Genomic DNA, 15,637 nt, shown 5'->3' with positions numbered 1-15,637 from the left:
TGTGTGTATAAGAGGGGCAGACCACTGTGATGAGAACAAGCTGCTTTGGAGCAAAAGGAACATTAAACAGTCATTAAAAAAGCAAGTTCAATGATCCTAATATAAAGAGAAGGTAAGTTCTAACTGTATTTGCCAGGTGTTTTGACAATAGGTTTCTCTTGCTTCTAGTGTCAAGTACTCATCCCTGGTGGCACTGGCCTTCATAATCCGTCCCACAGTTGTCATTCCATGGATGCCATTGCTCATCAGACATTTCTGGCAAGAACATAGAAAACTTGATCTTATTCTGTATCAGTTTTCACTTGTAGGGTAAGTATGGCTATAGTCCATCTATTAGTTTTAATAATGTAATATAGTTTGTTTGTTTGTTTGTTTGTTTGTTTGTGGAAGAGGAAACAGGGCTTGGGAAAATTCAAAATAAGTTAGTCAAATAATTTTGTTGGTCGCTATGAAGGATCTGGGATTGAAACCCAGATATTTTAACTACACTATGAAGAACAAACAAAGCTGTGTTGGGAAAAGTGCAGCAAGGATGGGGAGATTTCATCTCTCATACTTGAGACGTATTATCAAGAGGGATCAGTCTCTGGAGAAGAACTTCATGCTAGGTAAAGTGAATGGTCAACAACCAAGAGGAAGACCCACAGCTACATGGATTGGGACAGTGGCAGCAGCAGTGAGCTTAAGTTTAACGACTGTAAGGACAGCAGAGGACCGGGCAGTGTTTCCTTCTGCTTTGTGTAAGGTCACTGTGAGTTGGAACTTACTTGATGACACCTAACAATAACAACAACAATGAGCTGCTAGGACCAGACTTACTTCATTTATAGGGTAAAGTATCCAAAGTAGTTAACTTATTTTAAATGCTTTTATTGTGTAGTGGAAGGCTTATAGGACAGATCACCATTGTAACATTCAGCAGACTATTTTAATGATTATAATATCCTCCATGCATCCTTAGCCAGCAGTATTTACCTCTATTACCTTTTTTTTTTTTGGTGGGGGGGATACATCTACCATATTATAAATATATATTTGTTTAAATGTCCAGAGGACACATTTTACAAGCCAACCTCCTGCCCGTGGGTACACAGCTTTTCTCATTCCATGGCCCCAAGTCCTCAGCTGTTCTCTATCTCTCTGTGCCATCACCCCTGCTTCCGTTTCTGCTGTTGCCACTTTTCTGGTTCTTCCATCTTGATGGTCCTCTGTTCCTGAAATGAAAGATTAACTACTTCCCTCTTTTAGTTACACATCTTCGACATTTACAGTTGTGACAATCACAATTAGTCATAACGGTTACTCATAATTGAACCATGAAATCCTATTCCCATTCTCCTCCATCCCCTCCCCTTTCACCAGTCCCAACTGAACAAGAGGAAGACTATTCAGTGGGGATTCTGCCATACCCCCATTGTTCTGAAACGAAGCACACTCATGAAAGCTTGTAAGCCAGCCACTTCGTGCCTTTTTAGCCCCCCATTTTGGATAGCCAATGTCTTTGTTACCCATCCATATGAACCCAGTGTACTGAGAGGGCAAGCTTGATCGCTTGATATGAAGAATCCTTCCCTTTTGGTTGGAATTTTGAGCAACTACATCCATAAGCAAAGGTCCAGTTCATCAAATTATAGCAATTTACATTCGTTCCCTAGATCAAACTTCATCTTCATCTGGTAGAATTCTGATCAGCAAGCCATCCAAGCTAGGTCAAATGTATACTATCAGATACGTTTTACACTGAGGAGACAAAAACTCTTTTTAGTTTCATCAGCACTGTAACATAACAAAAGACTCATATCCAGATTACGTGTATATGTATAGAACTTATAAATATTTTTTAAAAACCAACTCAGTGGAAAATTATCAAAAGACCTTAACCAGGTACTTCAGAATATGTTTTAATTAGTCATCAGGGAATGCAAATTAAAACCATGTTGTTATTAACTACATCGAGTTGGTTCTGTCATAGCAACCCTACATAGGATTTCTGGCTGGTGGGTTTGAACTGCCAACCTTGTGGTTAGCAGTCCATTGCTTATCCTATAGCACTACACTAGTATTCCATTACAACCATGTTAGTGGTGGTGGTTGTGTACTTTCAAGTGAATTCCAACTCATCGCGACCCTGTATAGAGTTTCCAAGGCTATAAATCTTTACAGGAGCAGAAAGCTTCATCTTTGTCCCACAGATTGGCTGGTTAATTCGAGCTGCTGACCCTGCAGTTAGGAGACAAATGTGTAGTCTGCTAACTGCACTACACCACCAGGGCTCCTTACTGAAACCATTGTTTTTAAGTGCTGTGGAGTTGATTCTGACTCATAGTGACCCTGTATAGGGTTTCCTAGGAGTGGCTGGTGATGGATATTAACCACCAACCTTGCTGTTAGTAGTCCAATGCTTATCTTACAGCCCCACACCAGGACTTCTTTTAAGGTACTAGTACTACTACAGGTCTACCACAATGATTAAAATGGATGTGGAACCCTCATATACTCCTTTTAGGAATATAAAATGCCATTGTGTTGGTTCTGACTCATAGTGACCCTCTATAGGGTTTCCAAGGAGTAGCTCATAGGTTTGAACTGCCAACCTTTCAGTTACCATTCCAGTGCTTATTTACATTGCCACATTAGGTATATACCTAACAAAAATGCTTATACAAGGGGACTTCAAAAAGTTTGTGGTATGAAAGGAGAAATACTGCATAGGACCACTACTGTAAAAGACTAAGAAAAAGAACCCATATTAAAGGTGGGAGAATTCTTTGGAGGTTACATGGATGTGGGGGATGAGGTGTGGGGAGGGAGGGGAAGGTGGAGCACAGGGTAGGGAATAGACACAGGATAGGGAGTGCTAGGGAGGGGGGCAATACACAAGAAGGGGGAGGAGAATGGAAGAACAAGGCGGATGGGAAAACAATTAGGTTTGCATGGGCTAAGTGGGACAGAGGTAAATAATGATATATGCACAACCTTGGAACAACAGGGCTCTGGGATATTGGGATTAAGACATGGTTGGAATGGGCAAAAGGGGGGAAATAATGTTAAGATACTTGGCTGTCTTTTGAATCTTGGTTTCCCTAGCATACCATTATAAAATAGACACTTGAGGGGGATAGAAAGGAATAGCCAGAAATATTACCATAGAAAGCTTGTAAGTCCATATTCTGCCTATAACTGATTGGAATACCCAAAATGGGACTACAACATGCCCAGTGAAGGAGGTTTCCTGTGGAGCCTCTGCATTATATAGAACCATGGTTGGAATCCTGAACCCCATCCAGAATCTTCTGAGGTGTGAAGTTTCCATTTGAAAGGACAAGCAGACCAGTCTGGAGTGGCTAGAAGAACAGAAGATACTTCTTGAAAGAAAGACCAACAGGAAAAATACAAACAATATAGGCAGGAAACATCAAGGCAAGTGTTCAGGTCTCCTCAGGGCAATCACCCTTCCAAGACTACAACTCAATGGGAATACATGCTCTGATTGGTGACCACGTTCATCACCAATAAGGGGAAGTGAGGGAAAAACAGCAATGAAGCTGAGAGCTAAGTCCAACCACATTCAATACACTCTTGTGAACCCACGTGGAGACCTGGTTGGCCAGCAGTTTGGCAAGACCTGGGAACTCCTGGGCGCAGAGTCACTGACATAGCCACAGAGGACTAGAGTGGAGAGTGAAGTGTCCTGCTGAAAAGAAGAGAGGTCATATGCACAAGAACACCTACACTTACAAATAATACCCACTTGACCTGGCTTCAATGACTGGATGATCAGAGCTCAACTAGAAGAAGAAAGAAAAGGAAACAAAGAGTAATTGGATACAGTTTGATGAAGTTGACCTACACCTATGGATGCAGTAGCTCTTAAAAGAGGGAACAAATCTTTCCCGCCCCTTCTATACACAGGGTAGACAGGGATGGGCAACTTGGACATTGGCTACCCAAAATGGGGGCTACAAAGGCAAGAAGTGACTGGCTTACAAGCTTTCAAGAGGGAGCCTAGATCCAGAGGGCACAGAGAAAGGTAGAATCTCCACTGAGTAGCGTCCAATCTGTCTGGGTGGGGCTGATGAAAGGAGATGAAGATAACAACTCATGTGGTACAATGGTGAATAATTGTTTTCAGGACTGACTGTAAGGGTTGGAAATGTAAAGGTAGACAATTTGTAGCAAAAGGAGGAGGGTAGTTGACTTTGCAGTCCAGGAGTGGAGGTCACTGGAACCATCAAGGGAGAAGAGTGGAGAGCGGGACCCTACCCACAGAAGCAGTGATGCCAGAGATGGAAGCAGAGATGATGACATGGAGAGATGGAGTGGCTGGGGACTCTAGACCCAAAGAGGGAGAGGGGCTGTGTGCTGATGACCAGGGGGCAGGTTTGTGGGGTGTACCCTTTGGTTGGTTGATGATGCATGGAGGGGATTGTAACCATGGCACTAAACGATATACGATAGGATGAATGTAAAGCTAATGTTCTCCCATGTCACATAATTCACACTAAAACATTAAAAAAAACCATATATATATATATATATACATTTGTGGTAAAATAGAAATAAAAGATAATTCCATTTTCCACTAACTTTTTGAAGCCCCCTCATGGATGGGTGCTAGGAGATGTGTAGAATTTTGTAACAACACTATTGATAATAGCTAAAAATGACAAACACAATGCCCATCAAAAGAATGAATACATTGTGGTATATTCATTCAGTGGAATACTACATAGTACTGTAAATGGACTAACATTAAAAAAAAAAAAAGTTTAAATCTCTCAATGATGGGGGTGCTGGACTTAAAAGTACATACAGTATGATTCTATTTTTATAACAATTTAAAAGTTAAAGCTGATGTCAGAAGTCAGGATGGATATTGATTTGTCAGAGGCATGCGGGGCATTGTGGAGTGCTCTTCTGTGCTTCTTATCCTGGTATGTATGTATGGCAGTTGCACCATTGTGTTCTTATAGGGATCCTTCATGGAGCTTTATAATAAAGTGGGACCACCTCTGAAATGATCTCCAGTTGCAGCCTCCTGGTGTTATTCACACCCTTGTATGATACTCTCCCTAGTGTGAACTGAACTTACAACTCCATTTTAATGATAGAATATGGCAGAAGTGATGGGATGTTACATAGATTAGAAACACTGTGGCTTCTATCTTGGGCACTTGCTTTCTTTGCTGGCTCACCCTATTCAAGCCAGTCACCATATCTTGAGGCATTCGTAGGCAGAGGATTACGAATGGTGATGATCCAAGCTCTGTCATCAACCATGTGACTTTGGAAGCAGATCCCCTCCTCCAGTCCACATCAAGCCTTTTGATGACAGTGCAGCCCCAGCCATTAGCTGCTACAACAGTCTTGAGCCAGAGGTGCTCAACTAAGCCACACCTGGCTTCCTGACCCACAGAAAATTGTGAGGTGTTGGTAGTTTTTAAGTTGCAAAGTTTTAGGGCAACTTACTATGCAGTAAAATATAATACAGTGTTTATTACTTTTTTTTAAAGTTTGCTGAAATGCAACTTCTTGACAAAAGGTGTTTCAAGCTATGCAAATCTGTATTCAGTTGGTAAAATTGTAAAACATTTTAAAGTGGTTTTTGATTCTAAGGCTACGTGCAAATCCACCTGGATTTTCAGTAAGTTCCAGATATGAATCACCATTTTCCTGTTGTTTGTTTTTCAGGTTTGTTACTTTGGGTTTGTCTCTGATAATCGATCGTATTTTTTTTGGTCAAGTAAGTAAAAATATTAAGCTAACAACTATTTTAAAATATATTTTATTGCACTGAAATCTCAATCTGTATATTTATAATCTATTAATACTTAGGAACAGAGACTTTTTTTAGTGATAGTAAAAGGATGCATTTAAAAACTAACTTCTAGAGTATACCTTTGGTTCAATTTGTTTTACTTTCTATGTAACAATTGTATATTTCTTGTTTATGTTTTAAGAGTCTATTTTAAGGCAGGTAAGCTGTATTTTTGTCAGGTGTGTAATGTTGTCATTGTTAGGTGCCGAGTTGGTTCTGACTCACAGCGACCTTATGCACAACAGAACAAAACCGGCCCAATACTGTGCCAATCTCAGAACCGCTATTACGCGGGATCCCTTTAACGTTGTCACTGTGCCAGTCCATTTAGTTGGGGTCTCCCTATTTTTTGCTGACCCTCCACTTTACCAAGCATGATGTTCTTCTCCAGGGACTGGTTGGTACCGCCTGATAATATGTCGTAAGTATGAGAGACAAAGTCTGGCCATCTTGGCTTCTAAGGAGCATTCTGGCTCTACTTCTTCTGACACAGATTTGTTTGTTCTTCTGGCAGTCCATGGTACTTTTAATATTTTTCAACACAAAGGTTAAATTTTAAAATCATTTTTCCTATTAATTATCCTGAAATCAATTTAACCAGAATATTTACACCATTTTGTTTGAGATTTTACTCTGATTTTAGGATAATGGCCTCTGGTTGTTTTAAAATTCCCATTTCCCCCCATTTTAAGTCACTTATGGTCTCTGAAAACAGACTGCCACAGTTGAAAGCCTGTGTTGTTGTCGAGTCAGTTTAGTCCCACAATGGCCCTGTATAGGATTTCCAGGAGTCTTGGTATGGCATTGTAGGATAAGCACTGGACTGCTCACCACAAGGTTGGCAGGTCAAGCCCACCACCTGCTCCTCAGAAACCCTATACAGGGTCATTATGAGTTCGAATCGACTTGACAATTAACAGCAAATAGTTTCTAACGAGTGACTGGTGGATTTGAACCATCGACCTTTTGGTTAACAGTTCATTGTGTGTTCTACAACGCCACACCAGGACTCCCATTTAAAGCTCAGTTACATTTCTTACCATAGTGTTCTTATGTGGAAATCATTGTGATGCCTGTCTCACAAGGCCAGGGGATGACTAAACGTGATCATTCATAGAAAAAGCTTCTAGGAGTGCCTGCCACACACGAGCACTTAATGTTCAAGTCTCATTGTTGCTCCTGCTTTACTTACCGCCTGCTTTATGCTGTGATTCATATTGGAATGTTTTCAATGCTTTATCCTAAAAAGGTAATACGTGGTATCGTAAGTTGCTGGAGTAAAAATTTTGGTATGAGTGACGGGATATACATAAAAATTGTTAAGGATCCTCTTTATCTCTAGTTAGATGTAAAACTTACATTGCCAAAATAAGCATGAATTAACTTTGAATGTTTACTTTTTAACTGTTTAAGTTTTGAAGCTTAGGTAAAAACCTACCTTTTAGAAATTAACAAAGCTCGCATCAATACTTAGAAAAGAAAAATATAATAAGTTTAGAATATAAATTTTTGCCTGGTTTTTAGGTTGCATTCTTAAGTTCATGTCAAGATTCTGTCAAATTCCCTAATGCTAAAGATTCATACTTGGCACTAACGTATTTCTATTCCTTTTTCCTTCAACTCTGCTAGTGGACTTTGGTTCAGTTTAATTTTTTGAACTTTAACGTGCTGCAGAACTTGGGAACATTTTACGGTTCTCATCCGGGGCACTGGTACCTCAGTCAAGGATTTCCAGTAGTCTTGGGTACTCACTTACCCTTCTTTATTCATGGCTGCTTTCTAGCCCCAAAGAGGTTCCGGATTCTTTTGGTGACTGTACTTTGGACAGTGCTTGCTTATAGGTAAGATTTTATTTGTTCAAATAGTTCATTTTTAAATCTTAGCAATGAATAGATTCTTCAAAAAATGATCTTTATCTTGTGGAGACACATTAACTCTTACCATTTGTTGTTAAGTGCTCATTGCGACCCTGTCTAGGGTTTCCAAGGAGCAGCTGGTGAATTTGAACCGCCAACCTTGTGGTTCAAGTTGACTGAGCAGTCCAGTGCATATCCTACAGTGCTACACCAGGATTCCATATACATAAATGGCTGTTGTTATTAAGTGCCATTGAGTTTATTCCAGGACTTTGTGTGTGTGTGTGTATATATATATATATATATATATATAGAGAGAGAGAGAGAGAGAGAGAGAGAGAGAGAGAGAGAGAGTTGTCATTAAGTGCTGTTGAGTAAATCTGAGTCATAGCGTTTCCAGGGAGCAGCTGTTGAGTTTGAACTTCCAACCTGTGGTTCATACTAACCGTGAAGACCAGTGCTTTATCCCCCAGCACCACACTAGGACTCGTACCATTTCTTAGTGGAGATTATTTAGCAGACAGACTGTTAATTAGGCTGGAGCTCAGACACAGTGAGTAGTTCAAATATGTATACTTTGTTTACCAAGGATTACACTCAATTTTTAAGAAACTGAACATATTTTGTTTTTTTAAAAACCAGAAACTATCAAAATTTTACCGACCAAAGAACTACAGCTGTTGCTGTGTTCATTCTAACTCATGGTGACCTTCTAGGACACAGCCGTACTGTCCAGCAGGGCTTCCAGGGCTATAATCTCTAAGGAAGTTGGTCACCATATATATCTTTCTCCTGTGGAGTAGCTGATGGAGTAGAACCTTCAACCTTTCAGTTAGAAGCCAAGCACCACCAGGGCTCCTTTACTGAAGGACTAGAGAAACTTTGCTTCAAAATTGAAACTATACGCATTTATTCCATACTTGAATAATCAGACTTATGTGAATTGATAACAGAAATTACTTTTTTAGTATGTAATTGTACTTTAGAATTTCAAATTGATATTAAATGTTGCTAATTTTGATACATCATCACCTTTCAACTGAAAAATAATGGCTGATTCCTAAGCAAGAAATCCAAGGACTAAGAAACCAAACAGATCATGGTAATTATATTTTATTTTAAATACATTAATTTCTCAAAATAGCACGAGAATTTTTTTGTTTTGTTTTGGTTTTTTTTTTTTTTACATAAGGCTAATACTACATGGGGATTCCCAGTGTGGTACTGTAGGATTACCACTGGACAGTAGCAAGGTCGGCCGTTCAAACCCAATACAGGGTCTCTGAGTCGAACCAATTCAACAGCACTAAACAACAGTCTGTGGAATCCTGGTGTGGTGCTACAGGATAAGCACTGAACTACTAACCTCAAGGTCAGTGGTTCAAACCCACTGAAACCCTATATAGGGTCACTGTGAGCCAGAACCACCTCAATGGCACTTAAAGACAACAAGTATAAATAGCTATCTATAGATAGATCTGTATATACAGTTCCATAGATATATAGTGGTGGTGGCGGCATGCCATGGAGTCCTGATATGATGCTGTAGCATACAGCGCTGGACTGCAAGATTGGTTTGAACCACATGGTCACCGGTTCAAACTCAACAGCCACTCCTCGGAAAACCTATAAAGGGTTACTATAAGTTGGAACCGACTCAGCAGCACTTAACAACAATTATAGGGCTGAAAGTTGATCCCAGGGTGGGTTCAGTTTCAAGTTTGAAGGATGTCTAAGGGCCACCGTCTTGGGGGGTCCCATCAGTTTCTATCCCAGTTTACTTCAGAGTTCCCAGAGATGGTATACCTAAGTTCCTAAGCCCTGACCCAAAGTGTTTGGTTATGGCTAATAAGTTTTCTTAACTTTACCCCTTACATGCTCTACTGTATCCTTGGATATGTTTGCAACACAAATACATATGCAGAAATATCCTCTGCCAAGCCTGTACACACTCACACACACACACATAAGTGTGTACACTCCCATTCATCTTTCCACATCTGTTCAGTCTGCATGTCTATCTGCCTACTTGAAGATATTGTTTGTTATTACTATTATTACAGGGTTGTGTTTGTAATAATAACTATTTTCTTTTAATATCTTTTTTTTGTTATAGTATGTTGAGCCATAAAGAATTCAGGTTTATCTATCCAGTTTTACCGTTTTGTATGGTGTTCTGTGGTGAGTACTCTTAATATCAAAAATAAAAACTTAAATAGAAATAGATGAGACATATAATAAATGCCCTTTAACTCTATTTATTTTCAACTAGGTTAAATGAGAATTATACATTTTTTATTTCAAAGAAATATTATTATGATATCCCCTTTTTTAGTCTGAATAGCCTTTTTTCTTGTGTTCAATAAAGTGAGAAAAAACATAAGGAAGCAATTTTCAAACCATCTTTTGGTGATATTACTAGTTGTTAGGAACCTCTTATTGAAAAGGAAAGAAATACATCTATTTTACAACAGCTCTTTCTGTTTGGCTTTTTGGCAGGCTATGATCCTTTATTTATTCCTGTGGAAACCCATTTTATTCATTTTAAGGTTTCATTGTGAATTAAGTAAAGATTTACAGAGCAGATCATGAATTTTACATTTAGTGACTTCTACACTGTTTCACCTCAATGACTGCAGTCCTCTCAATGTAACATCACTTAGCCCACTTCTGCCTGTGGTTCCCGGCTCCATTCCTCCTCCTTTCCCAGCCCTTCTGAATGGTATTCAGTTAATGCTGCCCTTTGGGCTCAGTGGTTGACCATTCTATGGGGGGAGTACCTCATTAATGTTGTTATGCCCCTACATACCTATCTACTGCTTAGCTGAAAATTGTGTCACACATTAAGTTCAGTTACAGACCTGAAGGATGTCCAAGGGCCAGTCTCAGGGTTTCACCAACCTTTATCTGAGCAGTCAGCCTGGGCTTTTTAATGATTTTTAAGTTCTGTTCACTTTCCTCCAATTCTGTCCACGACTTTCAGAGCAGCAGGTTGCTGGGCTAGCAAAGCTATTTTTTAAGTTTATGGTTGAACTCTGTAAATCTTCATTTTCACAAAGGATAATACATATTTATAGCTGTTGAAAACTCAAGATATTAATCAAGACTCACCCTAGTCATTCAATTTTTGAAGTGATTTGCTCCTCTGACTTGGGGGGTAGGGGGAGAGGGAGATTTTTTCAGTTTTCCATTAGATCTTTACAGTCATTTTTTTATATGTGATTTCTAAAAGTTCTTTCTTTTGTTCAGCTCCAGAAAATCTGAAACCTTAATATCAGTTTTTACCCACTGGTTTGGAAAAATTACTAACTGAAATTTTATTAACTTTAAGTATAATTCAGAATTAATTATTATTGTCTTCCTTCAGATATTAAGGTTTTTTTAAAAATCACGAGGCTGACGAGGGAAGAAAGCAGTAACCAACCAAATGACTGGGGTCAGGGAAAATGAGGTTTTGGGGGGGGGCTGTGTATTTTTTTATTTCCAGCTGTTTCAATTCTTTTTCCCAATCACCTGAACGTGAGTTATAATGAAACCAGTCTGGTGGTTTCCTAGATGAGCATTACCAGAGTACTGGAGGGCAAATATTTGTGTGTTTTGGTTTGGTTAATTTAAGAATTTGGGCTTTTCCAGTATCCTTTATTTGCTCCCATTTCTTTATAAAGTGTTTTACAGAAATAGTTGGTTGTCTGAATTCCCATTCCCAGTCTAAAACGTGTCTTTAGGTGGCAGACTCTCTGTAGCCAAGGCCTATTCCCAATTGGAAAGATGAATGCTAGGAGAGGTGAATCGGTCCCCCTCAAATGGACAAGAACCTCTTCCTTTTATCTCCAGTGCTCACTGAAAAGGTTCTGGAAGGGGCTGTTGTTGTTATATGCCATCTAGTTGATTCCAACTCATAGTGACCCTATATACAGTTTCCAAGGAGCCGCTGGTGGGTTTGAACTACTGACCTGTGGTTCAGAGTCCAGTGCTGATCCTACAGTGCCACACCAGGAGTCTGTATGGGCCTAAGGTTCTTGTGTGAGATTTGTACTTCTAGTACAAATTTGTACTAGAGATTTGTACTTCTAGTAAGACACAGATATCCTTAGGATGTCAAGAAGATACAACAATGGGACCAGTTACGTAGTAAACTCACTTAAATCTTTGCACAGTTGTCCATTTTTCAGAGTTCTTTATACTATAAATGGCCCAGTCTGTCTTTCCTACCTAAAACCTTGAGTTATATTGTACCTCAGACCTCAGCCTTATTCTCTTGTGTAACCTATTTAAAACTGTTTTTATTTAAACATGGCAATTTTATCAACATTTGCTGTGACCCACCCCTCCTCAAAACTGATTGAATTAAAACTCCAACCATTTATTACTTACAAATCTATACTTTCGTTGGCCAGTTATTCTGATCTCCACTGAGCTCACCTAGAAATGTAGTCACCTGCAGATTGAGTAGAGGGCTCTATTGCTCTATACCAGGATCTCATGTTTTGGGTTCACCTGGCTGTAGGCTAAAGTTCTTCAGCTCTTCTGTATTGTCCTTTCATCGAGCAGGTTAGCTGAAGCTTGTTCATTTAGTGTAAGCAGGGTTCCAAGACAGAGACTGACATGCAAATGGCCCATGCCTAGAATTCGCAATGTTCACTTCCACCACATTCTTTTGGTCAAAGCCAAGTCACAAAGCCAGGCCAGATTCAAGAAGTAGGAAAAGAAACTTCATCTTCTTGATAGTGGTAAACACAGGAAAAGGAATCATCACAGCCATTTTTTTTTAAATCCTTAACTCTAGAAAATATACTTTCAACAGTTGGCTCTGATCCTTAGTAAAATGCCTGACTTTGGGCCTCAGTTTCCTTGTATCTAAGAGAAGCTGCTGTTAGTATGTTGTTAAGTGCCATCGAGTCGGTTCCGATTCATAGTGACCCTGTGTAGGGTTTCTGAGGAGCGACTGATAGGCTTGAACTGCTGACCTTGCAGTTCACACTGACCTTGTGGTCCTGCGGCGCCGTACCAGTGACACTAAAATTCTTAGATTGACTGGCCATTTTGGTGATCTTTCCAGCACAAAGAAGGTGCTTGTAATGTCACTTCTAGATCTTTGGGCATTATCTATTGGCTTCTCACTCTGCAAGATGAAAATGTAGCCTAATCTCCTTAGCAAAGTAGCACAATCAGTGTTTCCTGGTCTCTCCATCTTTGCCTAGCCCCTCATTATGGTTATTAATAGCTCACTTTCACTCTTCTCCAGTCCCATTCTCCAGTGGGTCTCATTCTGGAATGGAACCACCTTTTTTTCCTCATTAAAACACTGAAATTAGCTGACCTTATAGCTTTACTGAAAAGTACTTTAAAATGAATAGACTAACAGATATAGTTCTAATTGAAGAAAACAATAGAGATTTTTAACACTGGGTTTTCAAGATGCATCTTTACTGTCCCTCATTGTTTGACAGAATCAAGAATGTGCAGCCTCACACTTTCCCATCCTTTCCATTACCTTGAACCTTGGGACTGATACAGAAAACATACCACACTAAGTATCCCCAACATAAATATTGCAGTGGAGCCTGTGAGAGCTGGGACTTGGTGGGACTGCCTCATCTCACAAGTTTCTGCCTTTGACAGGTACAGTCTTACCACTTTCTTAATGATCCTTTTTATGGGGCATATTTTATTTTTCCTTCTCTAGTATGTTTCACCTTACATCTGGCTTTCCCAGGTGTCATTTATGACTCTTAGGAGGTATGTTTGAGTTCTTTTAAAGAGGGAACCAATGCATGAAGGGCCTTCTTCTACACTCTAGTTTTTAGATTTTATTCTGGAGAATCCACTAGGATATAATGGTTTTACCTTTTTATAGGTAAAGAGAGAGAGATCTGACTAGACCCCAGTATATTTTTTACTAAAAATAATACTCATAACCAAACAAAAACCCCAAATGTGTTTGTCCTCTAATCATATAACTCCATTTCCCATAGTTATTACTAAGAGGTGTTCATGTGCAATTCTTCCAGAAACTTTCCGTATACTCACATTTGTGTCTTTTTGTAGACACTGGGAACAAAAGCAAATGAAATGTTCTGGGCTGTTATTTAGCATTGAGTTGGCACTAGTCACTTGGTGAAATGAAGGGCCCCATTGTGATAGTCACTAGAACCCATACAAAGTCCTTGTTCTTGTGGAACCATGTTAGATGCTGTGTGGTTTCCACAACTGTTTCAGCATCTTCAGTAATGGGTGCAGGGGAAGCCTTTTATATTAGACAGTTGGTTACATTACTTTTATAGTTGTGATTATCGTTTTCCAAAGCTAGTTCACTTTAGATGGATCTATCAGAACTGCATCTCGTTATTTATAGGTGTAAGTCACTAGACTTAACTGGAAGGCCACTACTAGGATTATATTAATTACCTCTTTTAAATAACTGAAGTGCAATACTGCTTCCCTAGGAAAAATGAGAGTCCTCTGCTTCTCTTGTGGCTCGTTCAGCCTAGCAATGGAACTGCATGTGTTTTATCAGCTCAGTTTCTGAAGCTTTTCAATATCACATGATTTGAATACTCTGAGACGTTAGTTTCCACAGGCTCTTTTCTAACATATATACAATCATTTGATGATGCTGTTGTGAAGTGCCATCAAGTTGGTTCTGACCCATAGCAACCCTGTATATGGTTTCCAAGGAGAAGCTGGTAAGCTTGAACTGCCGACCTTGCAGTTCGAATGGCTTTGCAGTCTGGCATGTTAACCCAGAGCGCCACACCAAGATAAATGGAATGAATTTCTGAAGATATTTTTCCATACATCAAATGTTTAATTTTAAATGAAGTTATATTCCAAAACGTCCCATTTCTAAGTTAGAACTTAAAATATATTCTCCCTTAGAAATAATACTATGTATGGCATGTCGATTCCCAGAAAATTCCATAAAAGTTCATTTAACTTATATTTTTGGAGAATCAGATTTTAAATGGCAATGATTCGATCTCCACTATCCCTCAAAGAACTAAGTTATCACCTGTCTTACCCTAAGAAGTGTTCAACTGTTCTGTCTTTTCGCAGAATTTTCTTTGTAATTATTTCTCCAAATATGGAGATGCAGCTGTCACTGATATGGGCCACTTCAAAATGGCTCCATTAAGAATGTGGCAGTCATTACCAAGTAAATAATGTAGAAGCACTGGATCTCAAGGTCAGGTTCGTTATGAGTGGGAACTGATTAGATGGCACTAAAGGAGCTAAGAACACACATGCGTTCTAGCTGCATTCTACATAGGATTTTTATAGTATTCACCAAAACACATTCCCATTTTGTATTAAACACCCTTAACCATTGTACCACTAATGCCAGTTATCGAAAAGATCTAGATGGGGAAGCTGGTATCTTGGTTTTTGTGTGTAAATTTGATTTCAGTTATTAAGTGGTAACTGTCACAGGTCTTTAGATGATATAACTGGTTTTCGCCCTAATGTTATTTTTTAGTTTGGGATTATTTACTATGGTATTTCCCATCAGTGACTGTTAAGTTCCTTCCATTTTTCATTTTATACCCTTCCGTTTGCTCCACATGTTTTCTCCCTTGGCCTCACCTAAGAAGTACTTTTTTTTTTTTTTTAACTTTTTATTGTGAATTGAGTGAAGATTTACAGTGCAGACCATCAGTTTCACATTTAACAAGTCAAACTTCATTTCATCTCAGTGATCACCATCCCCTCAAACGTAACATCACTTAGCCAACGTTCTCACTGTTTCTTGTTTCCATTCCTTTCTCAGTCCTTCTGAATGTTGTCCTTCAGTAAATTCTGCCCTTTTGATCTTGATGGCTGACCATTCTATGCTGTGCGTACCTCATCAGTGTTGCTGTCTTCCCTACAGACCTATCTATGGTGCGCATACCTCATCAGTGTTGCTGTCTCCCCTATAGACCTGTCTATGGTGTGCATACCTCATCAGTGTTGCTGTCTCCCC

General features: G+C 39.3%; 1 protein-coding gene across 1 annotated transcript in view; it reads left to right on the top strand.

The window, feature by feature from the left end:
- Window positions 1-15,637, top strand: part of PIGB (phosphatidylinositol glycan anchor biosynthesis, class B) — a 36,214-nt gene that overhangs the window by 15,798 nt on the left and 4,779 nt on the right. The window contains exons 6-9 of the mRNA XM_006831628.1: window positions 169-309; window positions 5,692-5,743; window positions 7,448-7,659; window positions 9,791-9,855. Of these exons, the coding sequence (XP_006831691.1) occupies window positions 169-309; window positions 5,692-5,743; window positions 7,448-7,659; window positions 9,791-9,855 (470 nt within the window). The remainder of the gene's footprint in view (window positions 1-168; window positions 310-5,691; window positions 5,744-7,447; window positions 7,660-9,790; window positions 9,856-15,637) is intronic.

Source organism: Chrysochloris asiatica, unplaced genomic scaffold (genome assembly GCF_000296735.1).
Source record: "Chrysochloris asiatica unplaced genomic scaffold, ChrAsi1.0 scaffold00004, whole genome shotgun sequence".
Lineage (NCBI taxonomy): Eukaryota > Metazoa > Chordata > Mammalia > Afrosoricida > Chrysochloridae > Chrysochloris > Chrysochloris asiatica.
This window is presented reverse-complemented; position numbering and strand designations above follow the sequence as displayed.